The sequence below is a fragment of the Lissotriton helveticus genome, chromosome 3_1 (assembly GCF_964261635.1).
Source record: "Lissotriton helveticus chromosome 3_1, aLisHel1.1, whole genome shotgun sequence".
NCBI classification, from domain to species: Eukaryota; Metazoa; Chordata; class Amphibia; order Caudata; family Salamandridae; genus Lissotriton; species Lissotriton helveticus.
In genome coordinates, this window is record NC_136061.1 from 809,729,405 (window position 1) to 809,753,841 (window position 24,437).

A 24,437-nucleotide genomic window follows, 5' to 3' on the forward strand; every position below is an offset into this window, starting at 1 on the left:
GCGAGGAGCTAGGCCCAACCGCAGTAGCGGGGCCTCATAAAGACTCTTCCACGGCTCAGGTCGAGGCATCGCCGGAAGGCCTTAGCCAAGATCTTCAACACCGTTCTCTAGTCTCGCTTCAAGGCCCGACTAAGAACATTTCCAAAGAGCCATCGGTCGATCGACCACGCTCGGTGGACAAATCTAAATCGAAACCGAAACCAAAAGACAAGAAAGCGAATCCGACACTGGTTAAAAAAAAACGTCGACTCGACGACTTTGGAACATTCCAAGTCGAAACGTACGTTCGCGCTCCCGTTGACGTCGACTTCCGGCTCCAAAGATGGCGGCTCTTCCGAAGGACTCGAGGCCCAAAAGACCATCGATCCGAAGACAAAGAAGCCACTGTTGGTCAAGGTACGCAACACGGAATCCCTTCTATGAGCGGGAGCACTCGGCTTTCGGAGGCAACCTGGTCCCGATAGCAGCGGCATCCATTTGAAATTTCCTGCTTTTAAATACAATAGCTCCACTGAGCTGAAACACAGAGTCCTCGTAATTCAGGAATACGACAATTCTAAGTTCTATTTTCAAGCCCACTGCAAGATTTTTATATCAACACAGATCCACGACGAGCAACCCACAGTAGAGGATCGTCAGTAGAATTTCCATTTTTGGTCCTCCAATATATCTCCAAAGAGATGTGCGATAAACGAATCCCACATGAGGATTGTCATCATAATCTATCTAAATAGAACTGTCCGAATTTTAACAACTTTCACAAATACGTCGCACCTCAGAGATTAATAAGACTCTCAAGGACCTTAGTAATAGGGAAATTGTACAGACCCCTCAAATTCGACAGACAACCAAAGAATGTCTTGATAAAGGTGGACTACAGTTACACAAAACCACCGAAACGCGTCGACGCACCTGTATAGTACAATTAAAACCTGCACCATTAACGTTTATATCTAACAATTTCTAGTGATAAAACAGTGGTGTATACAACCGGGATTTCTTTTAATGTACAATTTGTATTTTACCATTTATGTGTTTTACAAATTTTTGTCTGTCCTTTGTTTTGTGCAGGTCACAATACAAGTGTTATTATTGTTCCATATTTTTTTAGGTACCACAATTTGTAATAAATGTGTTAATGAATTGTTTTTAATCATACTTTGAGTTTAATAAATCTGTTAATCCTTACACTTCTGTGCCTATATGAGTTGTTATAGATAGAATGTTCCTTAAGGCTAAGTTTTAGCTTGTGTTGTAATCATCTTCAAGGGAATTATCTCTTTTTCACTGGTCAAGGCCTTCGACCCGAAGCCGAAAGTTGGATCGAAAGACCCGAATGCGCAGCAACGGCTCGAATCGACGCACAGCCTCAAACGCACTGAACTGTCGAAGTCGGTCGAATCGAAGACACCGACTCCATCGAAGAAAGTCAGTCCGGCGCCGATGCTTACGGCGCCGATGAAGTTCGGACTGCCCCCAACAGCACGGCCTAAACAGGTTCAACATACACAGGCTACCGACTCTTCCAAGTCGGCGTCGGTTGCCACAACCACTCAGCCTCGGTCAGACGACGTTGTGTTTCAGCCACCGTCCCACGACAACCAGTCCAAACTGTACATCGACTCCGAATCGGGTCGACTCACCATTTACAAGCGTAAGATCAGGCCTGAAGCGCCTATGGAACATTATCGGATACCGCTAAAGAAAAAGAGAGACTCTACCACCTCTCCTGTTCTTTTTGAGCCCATGCAATCATATGATCAGGACTATACCTACTCTCCCACAAATGTCACTGAGGATGTGGAAGAAGCGGACAATGAGGACCAGTTTAACTATCCCATGGATACTGATCAAGATGAGTCCCAGCCGTGGGCTGACACTGTGGACCCTGCTGAGCCACACATATGCTGACACTGTGGACCCTGCTGATACTCTTTCATATGCTATCAAGCCTTCGCCTACTGAAGATACTGCTGCGTTCAACGCACTGATTGAGAGGGCGGCACATAACCATGACGTAGATATGCACGCTGACCCAGTGGAGGAAGACTTTCTTTTTGATACGTTCTCCACTTCAGAAAGGTCTATGAAAACTCTGCCTATGCTCAAAGGTGTGCTCAAACAGGCAAGTGACATTTTTAAAGAGCCCACTAAAGCAAGGGTGGTGAACCCAAGAATTGAGAGGAAGTACCGCCTGCGCCTGTGGATCCTACCTACATCAAGGGACAACTCCCACTGGACTCCTTAGTAGTGGCTAATGCTCGCAAAAGAGCGAACTCTCAGACAATGGGTGATGCTCCTCCTCCTCCTCCGGACAAAGAGTCCAAGATCTTGGAGGCCTCTGGAAAACGTGTGGCAGCTCAAGCTGCTAATATTTGGAGAATCTCCAATACCCAGGCCCTGTTAGCAAGATATGACAGGGCACACTATGACACGTTAGAGCAGTTACTGTAACACCTGCCAGATGCTTATAAGGAAGGGGCAGAAATGCTTATACAAGAAGGGAAGTTAATCTCCAACGCGCCCATTAAGTGCGCGTTGGATGCAGCCGACACAGCAGCTAGGGCCATAAACACTAGTGTCATGCTCAGGAGGCATGCCTGGCTCCGCATATCTGGATTTAAGTCGGAGATCCAAACTACCCTGCTCAATCAGCCAATAAACCCTGACTTCCTGTTTGGCGGTTCCTTTCGTCGCTCCGGTAACAGCGGAGCCTCAAGAGGACAAGCGTCGCAACAAGCCCAGTACACCAAGGTGGGCACACAAACCACCTATAACAAGAACAATAGGGGTGGATACCGTGGGAACAGCAGCAAGAGCAGAGGACGTGGAAATAATAATACTAGGTCCTCCACCACTAACAAGCAGTGACGTCTTGTCACTGCCCCCTGACCATATAACACCGGTCGGGGGGAGACTCCAGCAGTTCCTGCCAGTCTGGGAAAGCATGACCACGGACAGGTGGGTGAGACAACTTATACAACACGGTTATTGTCTAGAACTGACATCCACTCCACCCAACATACCCGCAAGGCACCGTCCTATGTCCGCCGAGCACATGGACTTATTGCAGCAGGAAGTCATATCCATGCTGCAAAAAGGCGCCATAGAACTCGTGCCTTTAAAACAGCAGAGTACAGGGGTGTACTCACTGTACTTCTTAATCCCAAAGAAAGACGGGTCTCTACGGCCCATTCTAGACCTCAGACCTCTAAACCAATACATCCTGTCAGAACACTTTCACATGCTAACGTTACAGCAAGTTCTGCCGTTGCTCAGTCAAGGAGATTTCCTAGCAACATTAGATCTAAAGGATGCCTACTTCCACATTCCCATTCACCCCAGTCACAGGAAATATCTCAGGTTCACCATCAACAACCAGCATTACCAGTTCAAAGTCCTGCCTTTCGGGGTCACTATGGCCCCCAGAGTGTTTACAAAGTGCTTAGCAACAGTTGCCGCGCATCTTCGGCGGCAACACATCCATGTCTATCCGTATCTGGACGACTGGCTTGTACAGGCAAAGTCAGCCCAGCAGTGTGCCGACCACATGTCCCGCACAATTCACCTCCTACACGTTCTGGGATTTTGGCTCAATTACCAAAAGTCCCATCTTCAACCCGCACATGTACAGCAGTACCTAGGCGCGGAAATAAACACGCTCGCTGCCACAGCGCAACCAAACTCAGCAAGAGTCAACAGCATGCGAGTGCTCATTCAAAAATTCAGGCCACAACACTCACTCCCGGCGCAGGTGTTCATGCAACTAATAGGCATGATGGCCTCCTGCATCTTTATAGTCCCCCACGCGAGGCTACATATGCGTCCGCTTCAGGAATGCTTGGCACGCCAGTGGAACCAGGCTCATGGACAGCTGAAAGACCTAGTGTTGGTGACCGTTCGTGCATACAACTCTCTGCATTGGTGGAACACACAAAACCTTTGCAGGGGACGACCGTTCCAAGAGCCTGTGCCACAGATAGTACTGACAACGGACGCATCTCTCCAGGGCTGGGGGGCGCATGTCCTCCACTATACAGTGCAGGGACTATGGACACCGCAACAGCAGAACATGCACATCAACCTATTGGAACTGATGGCAATCTTCATGGCGATGAAGGCATTCCAGTTGCATCTCTGCAACAAAGTCGTGTTGATCCGGACGGACAACATGACTGCCATGTATTACATCCAGAAGCAGGGAGGGACACACTTCCCACAATTGTCACACCTGGCGCAGTGCATGTGGAAGTGGGCCATTCAGAGGAACATGTTCCTCATGGCGGAACACCTCCCGGGCAAGGACAACCAGATGGCGGATCTGCTCAGCAGACACAGCCACCAAATGCACGAGTGGGAGATACATCCCTCAGTGCTCCAGCCAAATTTCCAGCAGTGGGGTCATCCAGAGATAGACCTCTTCGCCACACACGAAACCGCAAAATGCCGCGCCTTCGCCGCCAGGTTCCCGCAGTCTCAGGGCAATGCGATATGGATGAACTGGTCGAACAAATTTGCGTACGCCTTTCCTCCAGCACACACTCATACCGCTAGTGGCACGCAAACTGAGGCAACACTCCATGACGCTCATCCTGGTTGCTCCAACGTGGGCAAGACAGGCATGGTTCACCACGTTCCTAGAACTTTCCGTGGTTCCCCACCAGCGCCTAAGACTCACACCCAGTCTCCTCACTCAGAGCCATGGAGACATTCAGCACCCAGATCCGCAGCAGTTGAGCTTTGCAATATGGCTCCTGAGGTCATAGAGTTTGGCTACCTCCACCTGCCTCCTGACTGTATGGACATCATAAAGGAGGCTAGGCGTCCTACCACCAGGGCCTGCTACGCGGCAAAATGGAAGCGTTTTGTTATCTATTGCTCCAATCATAACATAAATCCACTTGATGCTTCCACGCAAAACATCATATGCTATTTGCTGCACCTGTACAGGTGTAACCTAGCGTATAGTTCCATCAGGATACATTTAGCAGCAATGGCGGCTTATCTCAAAATAGACAGCACCTATCCCTTTTCAGAGTGCCAGCCATTAAAGCATTTATGGAGGGACTAAAAAGGGTCATTCCTCCAAGACACCCGCCTTCGCCGGTTTGGAACCTCAACATAGTCCTCACCAGGCTCATGGGCCCACCATTTGAACCTCTCCACTCTTGTGAAATACAATTTCTCACATGGAAAGTGGCTTTTCTGGTCGCAATTACGTCACTACGACGAGTTAGTGAGCTGCAAGCCCTCACTATTCAGGAACCTTTCATTCAAATTCATGCTAATAGGGCTGTTCTGCGCACCAACCCCAAGTTTATGCCCAAGGTAGTTTCACAGTTCTAAATTAACCAAACTATCCAATTACCTATATTCTTCCCAAATCCTGATTCAGTGGCAGACAGAGCACTACACACACTTGATGTTAAAAGGGCTCTCCTGTATTACATAGACGGAACTAAAGACTTCAGGAAAACTAAACAACTATTCGTTGCCTTCTCTCCACAACACAAAGGCAACCCAATTTCTAAATCCGGTATAGCCAGATGGATTGTTAAGTGCATCCAGATCTGTTATCAAAAGGCTAAACGCATGTTAACAGTTCCCCCAAGAGCGCATTCCACATGCAAAATGGGGGCATCCATGGCTTTCCTAGGTAACATTCCTCTAGAGGACATATGTAGAGCAGCTACATGGACCACCATACACACATTCACCAAACACTACTGCGTGGATGTACACTCAAAACAGCAGGCTGTTCTCAGAACTCTCTTTCAGACTGCTGCAGCTGGCACGGGCAACCGCCAATAAGGAGGGTACTGCTATTTATTCTATGCTTAGATATAAATTCAGCAGCCCACATGCCTCGAACGGAATATGCTACTTACCAGTATGCATCTGTTCTTGGCATGTAGGGCTGCTGACATTTATATCGCCCGCCCTCCTCCCCGGTGCCTGTCGCAGCTATAGCATTCACACTCATTCTAACGCATGGTCATCACTTACTATATCACACTCCATCTCTGCCACAATGGCGAAAAACAATCTGAGCATGGAGGGGATGCCCATGCGCACTGTGGTCCAAGGGAGGAGCCACCTATCTCGTGATACTTCGAAGACTCTTCCAGGACAACAATGTGCAATCATCCGGACCCAACACTAGGCGGCGATCTATGCATAGATATAAATGTCAGCAGCCCTACATGCCAAGAAGAGATGCATACTGGTAAGTAGCATATTCCATCTCATGCTATCAGAAAGCTTTCTGTGTCACAAGAGAGCAGGAATATTTCCCTCACTAAAAAAGTCTTTCCAAACCATCAAATATGTAGCTGATTGTATTGTTGCCATACACTGAATACAGTATTTTTGTCTTTTGAATGTTTCCATAACTCATGCGCATTGCACTGGTATTCTTTTTCTGTCATATTACGTGAATGTTTGAACATTTGCCTTGCAGTGTTTCAAGTTTTGTACGGAAGACTACAGAAAAGATTGGGACATTTCATGTAAACCCTGAGATCCGCCCCAGGTTAGAGTTGAAAGATGAAGAGCAGAACATGGAAGCAGCAGTCTCTGTTTTAGAAGACACAGAAGAGATGGACTATGAGTGAGTGTAGATAATTATTTTGGAAGCTGTTAAGTTAAATTATAAAATGAATGAATTTAAACAAGAGACCTCTGGTCTAATACAATGAGCTGTAATTTTTCTTCTCACATCCTTTCATAAATTATTCAAACTGTGATCTGGTGATAAAATTAGAAGCTGTACTATTGAAATTGAATGTAAAACTCTGCCCTCCCATGTAAAAAATTCTATAAAGTATACTAAATGTTTTGGATTCCCACAATGAAGGCATCATAGACCATACCACCCTTGCCTTTAGGTCACACCATTACAAACTGATACATATCATATGATAATATATAGACCAAAGTGTTTCAACCGATACTGAAACACAGGTTATTGTCAAAGATATCAACCCTCCCTCAGTTATTAGCTTTTCAAGTGAGGGTAGCAGCTGCTCATGATGAACCCCCTCCCCATCCCACCCACCTTCTCTGTCATTCTTTGAGTTTTGCTGTGCACAATAATAAAAATTGCCTGATTAACAGAGCTAGTTCACCTCCATGCATTGGTCTGATTTTCATAAAACGTAGAATATTTCTGCATGTTTGCATGATCCTGAACACATTTTTTTACTTGCATTTTCTAATTGAAATCGATTTAAACAGAACAAAGTAACATTTCTGACTATTGTGTTACATTAGGAAGACAAATTAAACATGCACAAGTAGATTGACTTACAATAATACCAAAACACTGTGTTTCAAAAAGAAAGCAGAAAATAGTATTGTACACTTAAACTGATTCTCCTCCCTTAATGACAAGATAAGTTGACTTGTTCCATAATTCTCCGGAAGGAATGCAGTCAGATGGTTTATTTCTCCTTCTAAATGAGTCAGGATCCCAAACACGCCTTCCTTGAATGTTATTACTTTTTTTTTATGAAATATCAGTTTTCAGCTTAACATCTGAGGACATTTACTGGTGTTTGCAACCTATTTCTCACGTTATGGTGGTTGTTACAATGTTCTATTGAAGGGTCTTCTCTCCTCGGTTCTTCTCTGTCACCATACCCATTCTTTGTAAGAAATTCCTCTCTTATATAAGCAAGACATTTCTTTGATATTTGCATGATCTGTCCTACTGACTCTTACACTCTTAAGGAATGTGTTCAAAGCACGCCATGCAGGAGATTGAGTGATAAAGAGAGGGGGTGCACTTCTGATCCAAAACTGCAGAAATTTGCAAAACCTGAGAAAGGTTGTCAAAATGGCCAGTGTCTCATCCTCTGTCTTGCAAAAGGACAAGATTGAACAATCCTAGAGTCTGATTTAGAATAATCTTTTAATCTCCTGTTTGACTATGTGGTGCCTGGTGTCGCGTCATTTGCATGCCCTAATGACCAGGGAGTCTAAATATTCTTGAGTTGACCCTTAGTCTTTCAGCAATGTCATGGTCCTTCTCAGCCTTGAGGTTATCACTATCATTTAAGGTTTCCCCTTTTCTTATCCAAGTATAGAGTTCAAGCTTCATATCGTCATTAAGCAGAGACCTAGAAGAGAAACAGTGCCTTATAGCCATTTCCTAAACTTCTTAAGGTTTCCATAGAATATGACAGCCAAATACTTCTTTTTGAAAAAAGTTTTTTAGTGCCTCTCCACCTGTTGCCACTTCAGAGTTAACTCGACCTGATTCTGAGCTCACTACAAGTCCAACTCTTGGGCTGTCTGTTCTGTCTTCGCTAACTACTTTGAAGAAGATGCTCCAGCTGCAAAGAAATGCTCTTATAAGATTTCCAAGGTAGACAGTTCTCCTGGGCAATCTCAAAAGAGACCTACAGAGACATATCGAACAGAGGAACATCACTACAAAAAACCCACATATGTTTGTCATGTCCTACCAATGGATATCTCGCCCTTCTCTGTGCTAAGGAAAAATTAGTGCACTAGAAGGCATTGTATGACTACAAACCACGACTCTTCTAACTGCTGTGCTTTCTCTTTCTGCAGTCTCTCTCTTGTGATTCCAACAGGCCACTAGGAAATTCAATCCTTATTCCCCTTCTCATGTAGTTCACTACTCTTCCATTGTTTTTGTGACCCTCTGGCAAAACAGCAAGCTAATCCCATAATTCATGTGTTCTTTGGTCTTTTTGAATGTATCAAAAACACACTGGTCCCTAGTAACAATACTTTAGATGCAAAAAAACTAATGGGGAATAAAGTGTATTTAAAGGAGTTTAGACACATATCGGTGCAGTGAATATTGGTGCAAAATAAACTTTCTTGGTGCTCTATTTAAAGGTGGCAAACTCAAGTGATAATTCATGATCAACAAGGGTATCAACAAAAAAGTCGAGGGCATTTCGATCCCAATAAAAATGGCAGGATCATCATCAGTACTCCTGGGGATACAACGAGCCAGAGAGAGAGCTGAAGCTATGATAGAAAAAAGGGTAATCAGAGTGAGGCTAAGAAAAAGAAAAGTGAGCCAGTACAAGACATAGGCAATACTTCTTAGACTGTACTTACGGTATGAAAAGTAATGAAGTTGCTATAGGAGTGGGTCCCTGGTATACATTGCAAAGTAATATATATAATCCTCAAACTGTCACACAAATCAATATAAACATCACTTAAACCAATTGATCTTCCAATACCCCATAAGAAAGCTCTCCTAAAGAGCAAGTGCCAACTAAAGTGCATAATTGAACAACCCTATACCCACTGCAACGAATCGAAAAACCTGCGGCTTGGTATGATAGTGTCAATAGTGCTCGTCAGTGCTTAACAAACTGGAATGCTACCATGCCCAGTAACCAGCAGTTTTCCTATGAAACTCTGCTAAAGTGCAAATCTCATCTAAAGGTCTTATTTTATTTTTTTTTAAACAGACTTATTAAGTTTTCATAGTGTGCTCAAACATTTCTCGTACATATTCATACACAATACATTGGCCTTGCAGCATTTGTCTCATAGTTGAGCCCCTATAATGACTTTGTCTCATCTCGGCTAACCTTGTTTGGTCCGTCAGTCTGTTCCACATAAGGGGTGAGGCCTTTCCTGTGGCAAGAGGCATATCCTAGTACCTGAGGTACAGTCCTACAGGGCTGAATCACGCTGCTCCATGCTTGTGGCAGCACTGTCCGCCTCTATGCATTAGAACAGAGAACAAAGAACATCTCCTCCCCCCCCTCAACTCCACTCCCCCCCCCCGGAACCCTCCCACCTAACCTTACCTCCCCCCTACCCTCAGACATGTCACTTCCCTAACAGCGCATTTATTGCTCATTATGCGTTCCGCACACTCCATTTGAGTCCTAGGACAGTAGCCCACATCTCCTCTGAGAGGACGCATCCACCTTCACGATCAACCCCCCCCATTCTCTCACCTTGCTTCTTATTGTTGCGATCACATGTAGAAAAGAGGGCACGCATAGCTAGAGAGATCAGTCATCATCGTCAGTCGGGTTTTTAAGCAGATCTACCATCGCCACCCAGGATCTCGCCGCGTCCCACAATTTGTCATTGTCAGTCCTCCGAGCTAGTTGGAGCCGGATTGTCCCCTCGCATTCCGCCCACTTTATAAAGTCTGGTAGCCAGCGCACAACACAGGGGGCCATGACCACCTTCCAATAGCTGGTGATTTCCCGCTTGGCTAGAACTAATCCCAGGTCCAGTAACCTACTGGTGGTTTTGTTGCGGGAAGTGTGGGGAAACCAATGTAACAGGCACACCCCTGGAGTATGCTGCAAGTCCGTCACCTCTGTCAATTTGGCCAGTACCTCCCCTCAGTATCCCTGAAGCAATGGACAATCCCAGAACATATGCATGAATTCTGCCCCCTCCAGTCTGCATCGTGGGCAGGTAGCGTGGGAGCCAAAGAACTCATTAATTTTGTGAAGCGTAAGATACGCCCGATGAAACACATAGAATTGGATAAGTTGAAATCTCGCGTTTCGGGAACACTTCCAGGCCCGTTCCATTAGCAATTCCCAGGGTTTCTCCTCTATAGGCGTTCCCAGGTCAGTTTCCCACTTAACACGCAATTACTCTAGAGGAGTCCTCAAGCACTGCGACAGCCTCCGATATAAACACGTCACTGCCTTGATCTTACCTGTGGAGGTGACCACATATTGGCAAGGGAGGAAGACCCGTGGTTCCTCCAACCCTTTTTTTCAGTGCTTGCGCACGGCGGCCATTACACCCGCGTGTAATAGTAAGTCCTGAGCAGGTAGTTCATGCCTCTGCATGAGATCTTGACATGGTAGAAGTGTACCATCTTCATACAGATCGCCAATGGAGGCGATCCCCAGCTCCTCCCATTCATGTAGCCGCTGCCAGTCTCCTCCGTGGGGAAGCTCCACGCAGAACCACACCGGAATCTCGGGGCATTAGGCTTGGCTCCCTTTAGTGTGTCGCAGAGCCCTACCCCAACACTGCCTCAAGACCCAGAGCTCCCTGGACACCTCCCTTTCCCGCACTGGAAGCTGTAGCAAAATCGAACTCAAGTGGCGGAGCCCTAGGTCCCTGCCTCTCTGGTCCGCCTCCATTCCCAGCTTCCCAGCTGTGCGAACCATTGAAACTGGGCCGCATGGTAATAAGCCTCGAAATCAGGCGCCGCAAAGCCCCCTTCCCGACATGGGCGCATCATGGTCGGCAGAGCTACTCTCCGTCTTCCCGTTCCCCACAAGAAGCTCGAAACCATAGAGTTGAGTTGGGCGAAATACTTTCCAGGTATCCAAATCGGCAGGGTAACAAAATAATAAAGTAGATGGGGAGGGTTATCATTTTTAATAATGCCACACGTCCCGCAACCGACAAAGGCGGAGAGGCCCAGAAGTCAAGGTTACTCTTGGCGGTGAGCAGGGCCCGCCTTATGTTACCCTCAAGGAAGTCAGCTGCCTCATGATAAATTCTAACCCCCAGGTATGGCAAACACCTACCTTCCCATCTCACCTCATCTAAAGGTCTTAATGTATGTATTCCAGAAACAGCAGCAAACTAATTAAGTACCCTGTGCCTAATATACTTAAGTTAAATAATGCTTGCCCAAACTTAACATGCCAGAATGTTACCCTACACCTGTGCGGAGTAGACTTCCAAACCATAATCTCCCAGGTGGTCTTGTGTGAGAGCGTATCCACTTTCTGACTCTGAAGCAAAAATGTCCCCTATTTTCCTGTAGTGTGTGATTTTTCTTGATCTGAATATGGTACCAAAGCTCCCTTTCATTGACTATCTTTAACATAGGACCAATGGGAGACTTCCAGTGTTTAGTAATAATTGAACGGGCAACCACCAAAAAGAGACACAGAGTGTCAAAAGAGGTGATGGTTCAACCTGTTTACCTACTTGAACTGAAACCTGAGCAAAGATCGGAGTCCAGTAATCTTCCAAAACCACACATGATCCAAAAATATATTCCTAGCCCCTTGTTTTTCACACCTGGGGTATTATCCTCTAATTGACTGGAACATTTTAGTGAGTCCACCAAGGGTATAATACAGCATTTAGTCATTGTAAAACAACTTTATTTGAAACTTAGCCCCTAAACTGAGAGAGCACCAAACTGAAGTACTCATGCCATCTTTCCCAGTCCATAATAACACTAGTGCAGCACTTCCATTTAGCACAGATCTCCTCAATGACTTGAGTATGGTTGAGGTCAAATTCCTTATACAGTGAGCTAAGGGAATCTCCAGACTTGCCTGACGATAACAGCTTCTTAACTAGGGTTTCTGATGCATTAATGTCAGCCATAGGTAAAGATTTAAAATCTGAGACAAATGAATTATACCAAAACCAGTAAAATGCACCAAACCAAAGGGCAGGCAGGGATATTTCTTCATAGGATTTAATTCAAGTACCTACAATAAATTTCCCTACCCTACTAATCTGGATAGCCCGCCAATGATCAATAACATCACAGGAGAAACAAAGTGATAACAGTTTGGAACTGTCAGTCATGTTTCAGCATGGATTGCAGGATTTTTGCATTTTGTAAATAGTTGATGCTGTAGGGTCTTTTTCGGTACTTTGGTGTAGGAAGGTAGATCCCTGACTATGGTTGCCCCCAACTTTTTGCCTGGTGTTTTGCTGGTTTTCTGACTTAGTTGACCTGGGGCCCTGCTATTCAGGACCCCAGGCCTATTGCTCTCTCTGTAAAATGGATTCCATGTACCTTAGGTACATATCTAATTGGATACTGAGTCACCTTATCAGTCCCTGTACAGTGTACCTTAGGTACCCAGGGCATAGGTGTACCCAGGGCCTACCAGGGGCTGCAGCATGTATTATGCCACCCCTGGCTGGCCATCCAAATCTGACACAACTGGCTGCACGACAGCTGGGGCAAGGTGGTGTAATCACCCTTTGCTTTAGATATAGTATACCTATATCTAACCCTAAAATGGACACACAGATCTCCTATCAGTCACTCCTATGGCAGGCCTTAACAATCCTGAAGGCAGAGTGCTTGGAATCGTGTGAGATGGTGCTCTGGCATGAGCTGAGCCTGTCTGCGGCTTTCGGGATCCATCCCTTAGCCGTTTCCATGATATCGCATACCATATACTCTTAAGTGCATTATAATCCTCGCGGTTATATGCCAACTCTGGTATCGCTTTATCAAAACATGTCGAGTAAGGTGTCATACGAATTGGAATACTAACCCCTCGCCAATTCTGGCGACGGGGTTAGCATTCCACCCTTCTAGAGGGACACGACATGTATGTAACCCCGGTTAAAGTCAAACAGAGCCTCAGCTCCACAAAATGGATGCTGCCACCGAGACACAAGTCTGCCCTCCTGCTGCTGGGAGTCCTCCCAGAGCCGGAGATAAGGACAAAGGGTTTCCTGCCAGGGGCGGTGCCAGCACCGTCCCAGACAGGGTTTTGTGTATTGTAGGTAGGCAGGGCTTTAGAGGAAGGTGACTGCACGTGGCACCCCGGTGCTCACTGTGCATAGGCTGGCTGGAACCAGTTCCAGGGTCACTCCAGATCCTGTGCTGGGGAAAAGCCCGCCAAGGAAGTGGGTGTAACCACCCCCCTCCAAGTCCCACCCCTAGGGCAGGACTTAGTCGCGTGCCAGCCCCTTTTTACAGGATAAAAGTAGGAACTGGCCCCCTTCCAAATCAGATCATCTTTGAATCCTGAAACTACTTTCCACGAAAGGAACTCAAGACTTCTTCCTAAGATTTCTCCCTTGTGACTAAGGAGTAGTCACCCTGCATCCGCAGGCACCATCTTAAGAACACTGCGGTCTGCTGCAAGTCTCTCCTCCGGATCAAGACTGCCCAGCTCGACGAGAACCGGCTTCCCTGGCACCTCTGACCTCTACCTGCATCATCAGTCACGCTGAGATTCGTGGGTGTGACGAGACCTCGAGGGACCGGCCATCTTCAAGACTGCACGACTTCTTTCCAGTAAGCCCGCCGAGTAATTTCCTGGTGAGTGCTTTGGGGTCCGAGAAGCCCCGACCCTGAGCAGCTCCAGCACCGAAGTGCAGCCTCCCAGCATCTCCACGATCTGCGTGGGGCCCTTCTGCTTTTTGCTGCTCACCGCGTTGTTTGGCTACTAGCCCGCTGGCTTGTGGCCTTCTGAACGACGCCCGACGACATTTCTGCTGCTGGTCTGGTTGCTCCAGGCTGGCCCTTGCTCCCTTCCAAAAGAGGAGCACCCCGGACCCTCCTGGTCCACTCAAGACGCCATTTTGAGTCCACCGCGTGGGCTTGAATTAGCCAAGGCTTGTTGCCCAATCCTGGGTAACTTCGACGCCGACAGCTTCATCCATCGTGGGACAGCTCGCCTCTCCATCCTGGTCGCCGACAACGCCTCCTGGTCCGTGAGATCTGCAGAGCCAGCGTCGCCCACTCACCTAGTCGAGGTGACTTCGCCCGGTGCCATCCTGGTGCCCACTTAATCACTGGCTAGTGATTCAAGAACTTGGTCCCCTCTGCTTTCAGGTTTTCTTCTTCCTTGATCCAGGCTTGGATCCATCGAACTTTTCTTCACTGGTCGCCTGCCAGCAACTTCCTTCTTCCAGGCTCCTGGTCCGGCAACGAGATCCCCGACGTCTTTTCAGACCTATGCAGCTGCAGCCCCTGGGCTAGGTAACTTCGGCACTTCGGTGTCCCAGCATAGCCTCACTATCCTAGGGTCAGGATCCACTGTCGTTTTCTTCCTACCAGGTCGGGTTCGCCCGTGAACACTAACTTTGCCTTTACTAGCTTCCATAGACTTTGTCCCGCATCCCGCGTGAGAGTGCACACTCTGCACCCGAGTCCCCTAGGTCTCCTAGAAGTAATCTAACGATTCCCTAGTCTAGTCCTAGCGATTCCAAAGCCTATTAGTACTGTACTTACCTGCTAGTAATTTCGCATTCCACTTTTAGAATATATGGTTTTTCGTGCCCCTCGGGCATTTGTGTATACCGTGCTAACTTAAGTATTTTCGTAAGAGTTTTGTTGTGTGCCTAGCACCCTGTCCTCATAAAGAGTACAGGGTTGTTGTGATTCTAATAAATACATTGTTTATTTTCATAACACTTGTGTGGTGTCCTTTCACTGGGTGTTCAAGGGGTAAGGTGATGGTAAAACAGCTGGCTTAACACGCCCTCTAGAGTCTTAGCCTTAGACTGCTCGTATCCATGCTACTAGGATAGCTGGTCTATAAGGTTGACTTACAACCAATCATCAATAAGGGTTGTTTGGACTGATATATAGTGATCACTAGAATAGTGAACACTGCACATCAGGCCAACTTCTCACATTGGTGAGCAGCGGTTGGGATTTGAGCTTGCTGTTGTTTTACCACACATGCCCTAAGAATATCTTGTGAAAGATCACATAAGTACTAAAGGTACATATAACTTAGCTTAGAATACTCTGAGTTCTACTGAACCAGCTGTTGTAGCTCCTAGGGCCTAGCACACCCTAAACTACAACTCTAGCAAGGGATCAGTAGGCAAACATATAGTGTAGGTAAGTGCACCACTTACACCTCACTAGAAAAGCATGTCTACCCAGGGAGATTCTACTGAGACTCCCCTGGTCAGTGTTGACCCTCCACAGGTCACTTCAAGATATGCAGCTCTCAGTTTCCAGGAGATGAGACAAATCTGTGTCTCCAGAAAACTGAAGCAGGGGTCTAACCCCACCATTCCCTTTTTAATAGGTCTCTTAGAGACTTATGATGCGAGAAAGCTTTCTCAGCTAGATGGGAATATGCCAGCCTTAGAGGGAACCTCTGGGCATCCAGACCTCCCCAACACTGCTACTGCAGTTGAGGAGGAGGAGGATCAGGAGGAACTCTCTGGGGATGAGGTAGACAAAGGTCTTGAGGTAGTCAGAAGGCTAACCAGGACCAACTTAGACTTACTTGGGCTAGGATCTGGGGGACCCCCAGTACTAACCCGAAGTGGGCCTAACCTTGGAGTTAGGAGAGATAGATCTCTTTCTAGGGACTCCAATAGATCTCTGCACTCTAATGCCTCTTCTCAGGGGAGAAGGAATCCTCCACAGAGGAGATTTACTTCCCCTCAGAGAAGGGAGCATGAAGCTAGGATGAGACAAGCTGAACTGAGGATTGAAAGGGAAGAAATTGCCCTGGCCAAAGAGAAGCTTGCCCTGGCAAGAGAGCAGCAGATGAGTGGGTTAGCTCCCACTGGTGGCAGCAATCTCCCAAGAGATAGAGAGAAGGGTTTAGATACTAAACACCTGACTAAGATAGTGCCCCCCTTTAAGCAAGGGGATGACATCCAGAAATGGATGGCTGCTTTGGAGAGGGCCTGCACTGTGCAGTGCATTCCCCAAAGTCAGTGGGCAGCTATACTGTGGCTCTCCTTTGATGGTAAAGGTAGAGATAAGCTCCTCACTACAAGAGTGGAGGATGCTAATGATTACCAGGTCCTGAAAAATGCACTGGTTGATGGGTTTGGCTTAACCACTGAGCAGTACAGGTTGCTGTTCAGAGACACCCAGAAAACTCAGTCTCAGGACTGGTCTGACTTTGTTGATTGTGCCACTAAGGCTCTGGAAGGCTGGCTACTGGGTAGCAAGGTTACTGACTTCACAGGATTGTATAATCTTATTATGAGAGAGCAAGTCTTAAATAATTGTCAGAACCAGTTATTACACCAGCACCTGGTAGACTCTGATCTGACCTCTCCACAAGAATTGGGTAAGAGGGCAGACAAATGGGTCAGAACCAGGATTAGGCCCAAGAACCAAGGTGGTGACCAGAAAAAGGAATCAACCAAGCCTCAAGAGAAGGGTGGGAATAAATCTACAGATCAAACCACATCAGGGCCCCAAAAATCCTCTGAGGGGGGTGGGTCCCAAAATCCTTCCAACAACCAGAAGAAACCTTATTGTTATCCCTGTAAACAGGTAGGTCATTTAAAAACTGACAGCAGTTGCCCAAAGAATAACAATAAGGAAAACATACCCCCAAGTAACATTCCCAAACCTCCTGTTACTACTAGTAGTAATCCCCCAGGTGGTGGGAGTGCCCCCAAGAATTTGGGTGCATTTACTTTGGGAGTTCCTGGGGACTCTGGCCTAACCAGGTCCCCAAACTTAGATACTCTTGTCTGTGAGACTGGCATGGGGTTTGCCAACTTCACAACTTGTCCCAACACTTTGGGCAAGTACAGACAGGAGCCCCTCATCAATGGTATAAAAGTTGAGGCCTATAGAGATACAGGGGCTAGCATCACTATGGTGACTGAGAGTCTAGTCCCCTCAAGGCAACTTTTACCTGGTGCCACATACCAGGTGACCAATATTGATGGAGTACAGAGAGATCATCCCATGGCAGTGGTCAATCTCAGCTGGGGAGGTGTCACTGGCCACAAGAGAGTGGCAGTGTCACCAAACTTGCCTGTAGATTGCCTACTGGGGAATGATTTGGAGCTCTCAGCCTGGGCTGAAGTAGAGCAAGAAACCCATTCTAAAATGGTAAATACCCATGGTAAGGTTAGTGGGGCAGTGATAGCCACAGCCCCAGTCCAAGATGTCCTCCCTGAGCAGGTCAGGAGGGTTGTGCCAGTCACAACCCAATCTCAGACAACTTCCTTCCCAGAACAGGTTGTCAAGACTGTCATGGTAACAGCCCACACCCAAACTGAGCCCCCTCCTGAAAAGGTTGGGAGAGTTGTGATGGCCACAGCTCAAACTCAGACAGATGATAGTGTTGTGAAGCCTGAAACTATGGATCACTCCACTCAGACAGAGAGCATTGAGGAGGAAGAGAAATCTCCCTCCCACCAGACTTTAGGAAAGGGTCAGCCTCCTCAGGGAACTGATCTGACCCCTTGTGAAGAAACTGCCACAGAGGTAGTCAGGCCTAGCCTGGCAGAACCCCTGATGTCAGTGGACCCTTCCAAGATGGGACCCAGTCTGGAGCAGGTAACCTGCCCCTCTCTACCCTGCCTCAGTCAGCCCAGGGCTGTAGAGGTCAGGGAGGCCAGTGTTGGACCCCAAAGGGCCCCCTGTCCAAAAGAATTCCCCAATCAGCAGATTAAGGGCACTGAAGCTAGTAATCCTAGCCAAGTGAAAATAAAACAGACTCCTGAGGGATCCCCCTTAAATTTAGTTAGGGACCTCCCACAGATGAACACTGTTGGGCACAGCCAAACCTGGGACCTGAGGGCCCCAAACCTGACCTGTCCCTCCAGTAAGCCAAACAGAGGGACCCAACCTCCAGCTGTAGGTAGCCAGAGGTTGGCCCTGAGAGCCCAAAACAACTCAGTCTTGGAAAGAAAGGCCTATATGGTGGAAAATGATTGGAGGAAGCTGAGCCCAAAATTAGTGGAGCCTCACTTCAGTACTCCATTTAAGCACCAGCCTTTTACTTTGCCAAAACACACCACAGGTAGAGATTCCCTATGGTGGAGACCCTCAGACACCCTTAGGGTGAGGGATTGCTTAGTGGACCATGAGATAGGGGGTAACCATGCCAGTGCTGGTACTTCCTTATATGGCCACTCAGGCAATATAGGCTTACCTGGCAAGGCTAGCCTTATCTCCTTTCGTTTGGGGGGGGGGGGGGTTATGTAGGAAGGTAGATCCCTGACTATGGTTGCCCCCAACTTTTTGCCTGGTGTTTTGCTGGTTTTCTGACTTAGTTGACCTGGGGCCCTGCTATTCAGGACCCCAGGCCTACTGCTCTCTCTGTAAAATGGATTCCATGTACCTTAGGTACATATCTAATTGGATACTGAGTCACCTTATCAGTCCCTGTACAGTGTACCTTAGGTACCCAGGGCATAGGTGTACCCAGGGCCTACCAGGGGCTGCAGCATGTATTATGCCACCCCTGGCTGGCCATCCAAATCTGACACAACTGGCTGCACGACAGCTGGGGCAAGGTGGTGTAATCACCCTTTGCTTTAGATATAGTATACCTATATCTAACCCTAAAATGGACACACAGATCTCCTATCAGTCACTCCTATGGCAGGCCTTAACAATCCTGAAGGCAGAGTGCTTGGAATAGTGTGAGATGGTGCTCTGGCATGAGCTGAGCCTGTCTGCGGCTTTCGGGATCCATCCCTTAGCCGTTTCCATGATATCGCATACCATATACTCTTAAGTGCATTATAATCCTCGCGGTTATATGCCAACTCTGGTATCGCTTTATCAAAACATGTCGAGTAAGGTGTCATACGAATTGGAATACTAACCCCTCGCCAATTCTGGCGACTGGGTTAGCATTCCACCCTTCTAGAGGGACACGACATGTATGTAACCCCGGTTAAAGTCAAACAGAGCCTCAGCTCCACAAAATGGATGCTGCCACCGAGACACAAGTCTGCCCTCCTGCTGCTGGGAGTCCTCCCAGAGCCGGAGATAAGGACAAAGGGTTTCCTGCCAGGGGCGGTGCCAGCACCGTCCCAGACAGGGTTTTGTGTATTGTAGGTAGGCAGGGCTTTAGAGGAAGGTGACTGCACGTGGCACCCCGGTGCTCACTGTGCATAGGCTGGCTGGAACCAGTTCCAGGGTCACTCCAGACCCTGTGCTGGGGAAAAGCCCGCCAAGGAAGTGGGTGTAACCACCCCCCTCCTAGTCCCACCCCTAGGGCAGGACTTAGTCGCGTGCCAGCCCCTTTTTACAGGATAAAGGTAGGAACTGGCCCCCTTCCAAATCAGATCATCTTTGAATCCTGAAACTACTTTCCACGAAAGGAACTCAAGACTTCTTCCTAAGATTTCTCCCTTGTGACTAAGGAGTAGTCACCCTGCATCCGCAGGCACCATCTTAAGAACACTGCGGTCTGCTGCAAGTCTCTCCTCCGGATCAAGACTGCCCAGCTCGACGAGAACCGGCTTCCCTGGCACCTCTGACCTCTACCTGCATCATCAGTCACGCTGAGATTCGTGGGTGTGACGAGACCTCGAGGGACCGGCCATCTTCAAGACTGCACGACTTCTTTCCAGCAAGCCCGCCGAGTAATTTCCTGGTGAGTGCTTTGGGGTCCGAGAAGCCCCGACCCTGAGCAGCTCCAGCACCGAAGTGCAGCCTCCCAGCATCTCCACGATCTGCGTGGGGCCCTTCTGCTTTTTGCTGCTCACCGCGTTGTTTGGCTACTAGCCCGCTGGCTTGTGGCCTTCTGAACGACGCCCGACGACATTTCTGCTGCTGGTCTGGTTGCTCCAGGCTGGCCCTTGCTCCCTTCCAAAAGAGGAGCACCCCGGACCCTCCTGGTCCACTCAAGACGCCATTTTGAGTCCACCGCGTGGGCTTGAATTAGCCAAGGCTTGTTGCCCAATCCTGGGTAACTTCGACGCCGACAGCTTCATCCATCGTGGGACAGCTCGCCTCTCCATCCTGGTCGCCGACAACGCCTCCTGGTCCGTGAGATCTGCAGAGCCAGCGTCGCCCACTCACCTAGTCGAGGTGACTTCGCCCGGTGCCATCCTGGTGCCCACTTAATCACTGGCTAGTGATTCAAGAACTTGGTCCCCTCTGCTTTCAGGTTTTCTTCTTCCTTGATCCAGGCTTGGATCCATCGAACTTTTCTTCACTGGTCACCTGCCAGCAACTTCCTTCTTCCAGGCTCCTGGTCCGGCAACGAGATCCCCGACGTCTTTTCAGACCTATGCAGCTGCAGCCCCTGGGCTAGGTAACTTCGGCACTTCGGTGTCCCAGCATAGCCTCACTATCCTAGGGTCAGGATCCACTGTCGTTTTCTTCCTACCAGGTCGGGTTCGCCCGTGAACACTAACTTTGCCTTTACTAGCTTCCATAGACTTTGTCCCGCATCCCGCGTGAGAGTGCACACTCTGCACCCGAGTCCCCTAGGTCTCCTAGAAGTAATCTAACGATTCCCTAGTCTAGTCCTAGCGATTCCAAAGCCTATTAGTACTGTACTTACCTGCTAGTAATTTCGCATTCCACTTTTAGAATATATGGTTTTTCGTGCCCCTCGGGCATTTGTGTATACCGTGCTAACTTAAGTATTTTCGTAAGAGTTTTGTTGTGTGCCTAGCACCCTGTCCTCATAAAGAGTACAGGGTTGTTGTGATTCTAATAAATACATTGTTTATTTTCATAACACTTGTGTGGTGTCCTTTCACTGGGTGTTCAAGGGGTAAGGTGATGGTAAAACAGCTGGCTTAACACGCCCTCTAGAGTCTTAGCCTTAGACTGCTCGTATCCATGCTACTAGGATAGCTGGTCTATAAGGTTGACTTACAACCAATCATCAATAAGGGTTGTTTGGACTGATATATAGTGATCACTAGAATAGTGAACACTGCACATCAGGCCAACTTCTCACATTTGGGTTCTGTAATGGCCTCAGGCAGACTGATAAACGCATAATTTTCAGCCTATATAACGTAACAAAATCTAGAAAATTGCACTGACAATCTTGTAATCTGTAATGCAAAAGACGCCCAATAGTACTGATTAAAAGTAGGAAGAGCTAGGCTGCCTGCATATTTTGGCAGTTGTAAAATAATTCTCTACTCCACAAAGGACGTTTGAAAATAAAAATAGCACGAGAGGCAAAATTGACATTTTAATAAGGGAAGTACTAGCTGTAATAGAAAGGGGGGAGGGATTTCCAAAATTCAAAACATAATTGAATTTAGCTTTAAAGAGGGATATAGTTTAAATAATAAAGATCCATGGTTTAATATGAATAATACACACCTAAATATCTCTTTGGATTCGGATCATAACTATCACTAAGTTTGCATGGAAAACCGCTGTTATACTATTAAAAAAAGAGTCTGTTTTAGATTTGTTAATTTTATATGCCCCCTGCTAAATATTCCTCTGAATAGCCTGTAATGCAATCTCAATATTAATTATTTCTAGAAGTAAAAAGAGAGCTATGTTAGCATATAGTTTTAGATTAGCCCCACCTGCTGTGGTGGTAAAATATCCCTTGGGAATGGATGAATTGCGCTAATGGTTCAATAAAAAAAAGCATACAAAATTGATGAGAGAGGGCAACCATGCTGAGTACCTGCACAGGTGTTGTTTATATTAACTTGGGCCAAGGTGTTCTCATAGAGCTGAAACATAGGCCCTGTGAACTTTAGTGGAAACCTAAATTTCTCCAAGATCTTAAATAGAAAATCGCAGCTCACAAGGTCAAAATCTTTCTCTCATCCAGCAAAACAAAAGCTTTCGATATTTTATCCGCAACAGCCAGATCAATCAATTCTCCTAAATAAGGCGTATTAACCTTCAAGCAACGTGCTTGAATAGAACCATTCTGACCTTTGTGGATTAGACTAGTAATAACCGTATTAATTGATTTTACTAAAACTTTAGAACAAAAGTTTTTCAATTTCTATTAAGAAGTGTTTTAGGACAATATAAAGACTAAGCTAAGTTTTTTTCCTGTCTTTAGAAAATTAACACCACTTTTTCTGAAAGATGGAGGAATCCATCCCGCAGCCAAGATATACTTAAAAAGAATTGTCAAAGGGCTACTAACAAGTTCAAGTTCCAAAATTTGTATAGTGCACTACTCACCCAGAGGGTCTCAAGGCGCTTGAGGGAAGGGGGAGCTTTACTTATCGAATATCCAAGTTTTTAGTTGTTTTCTTAAGGAGAGGTGGTTTTGTGTGAGGCGGAGGTGGGTGGGGAGAGAATTCCATGTTTTGGCCGCTAAGTAGGAGAAGGATCTCCCCCCCCCCCATGGTGGATCTATGGATGCGTGGAATTGCGGCGAGGGCTTGATTGGACGATCGTAGTTGGCGGGAGGGGGTGTAGAAGGATAGTCGCGTGTTGAGGCATTCTGGTCCTAAGTCGTAAAGGGCTTTGTGTGCGTGGGTGAGGAGACGGAATGTTATTCTTTTGTTGACCGGGAGCCAATAGAGGTCTTTCAGGTGGTCGGAAATGTGAGCTTGCCGAGGGATGTCCAAAATGATTCTGGCTGAGGCGTTTTGGATGTGTTGGAATTTTTTCTGTGTTTTGGCTGTGGTTCCGGCGTAAAGGGTGTTACCGTAGACTAGTCGGCTGGTGACCAGTGCGTGAGTGACCGTTTTTCTTGTTTCGATGGGGATCCAGCGGAAGATTTTTTTGAGCATGCGTAGGATGTTGAAGCATGATGATGAGACGGCGTTGGCTTGTCTGGTCATCGAGAGGGAGGAGTCCAGTATGAATCCCAGGTTCCGTGCGTGATCCGTAGGTATGGGTGCGGTGCCCAGGGCCGGTGGCCACCATGAGTCGTCCCAGGCTGAGGGGGATGATCCTAAGATGAGGACTTCCGTTTTGTCCGAGTTTAGTTTTAACCGGCTATTCTTCATCCACTCGGCTACTTCTTTCATTCCTTCGTGTAGGTTGGTTTTGGCGGTGTTAGGGTATTTGGTGAGGGAGAGGATCAGCTGGGTGTCGTCTGCGTAGGAGATGATGATGAGGTTGTGTTGGCGTGCGATGGATGCGAGGGGACTCATGTAAACGTTGAAGAGGGTGGGACTGAGTGATGATCCTTGTGGTACGCCGCAGATGACTTCGGTGGCCTCTGATCTAAAAGGGGGGAGGCGTACTCTCTGGGTTCTTCCGGCGAGGAACGAGATGATCCAGTTCAGTGCTTTTCCTTGTATTCCGACGTTGCTGAGGTGTTGTATGAGGGTGCTATGGCAGACTGTGTCGAAGGCTGCGGAGAGGTCGAGTAGGATGAGGGCAACTGTTTCTCCGTTGTCCAGTAGTGTTCGAATGTCATCTGTTGCTGCGATGAGGGGGGTTTCGGTGCTGTGTTTGGCTCGGAAGCCAGACTGTGAAGGGTTGAGGGATTTGTTGGATTCAAGGAAGGCAGCGAGGTGATTATTGACGGCTTTCTCAATGACTTTAGCAGGGAATGGGAGGAGCGAGATGGGCGGTAGTTCTTAAGTTCAGTGGGGTCTGCTGTGGGTTTCTTCAGAAGGGCTCTCAGTTCTGCATGTTTCCAGCTTTCCGGGAAGGTAGCGGAGTTGAGGGAGCAGTTGATGACATCGCGGAGATGGGGTGCGATGATGGAGTCTGCTTTGTTGAAGATGTGGTGGGGACATGGGTCTGTTGGCGAGCCTGAGTGGATGGAGTTCATCAGGCGGATGGTGTCGTCAGTGTTGATTGGGTTCCAGGCGCAAAGGTTGTTGGAGGGCGGCTTTGGTTCGGAGGTGGGTGGAATGGACTGGTTTTCGGCCTGGTTTTCAAAGCTGTTATGTATTTCGGCGATTTTGTTGTGGAAGAATGTGGATAGAGAGTCGCAGAGGTCTTGTGAGGGAGTGATGTCGTTGGTGCCGGCGGTGGGGTTGGTAAATTCTTTGACGATGTTGAATAGTTCCTTGCTGTTTTGGGCGTTGTTGTCAAGTCGATCCTTGAATGCTGATTTCTTGGTGGATCGGATCAGTTGATGGTGTTTGCGGGT

General features: G+C 47.4%; 1 protein-coding gene across 2 annotated transcripts in view; it reads left to right on the plus strand.

The window, feature by feature from the left end:
• The window catches only part of HPS5 (HPS5 biogenesis of lysosomal organelles complex 2 subunit 2), a 594,029-nt gene that overhangs the window by 333,939 nt on the left and 235,653 nt on the right, over nt 1-24,437 (plus strand). For both annotated transcript variants that reach the window (XM_078681077.1, XM_078681076.1), the window contains exon 14: nt 6,461-6,610. In XM_078681077.1, coding sequence (XP_078537203.1) covers nt 6,461-6,610 — 150 coding nt within the window. The remainder of the gene's footprint in view (nt 1-6,460; nt 6,611-24,437) is intronic.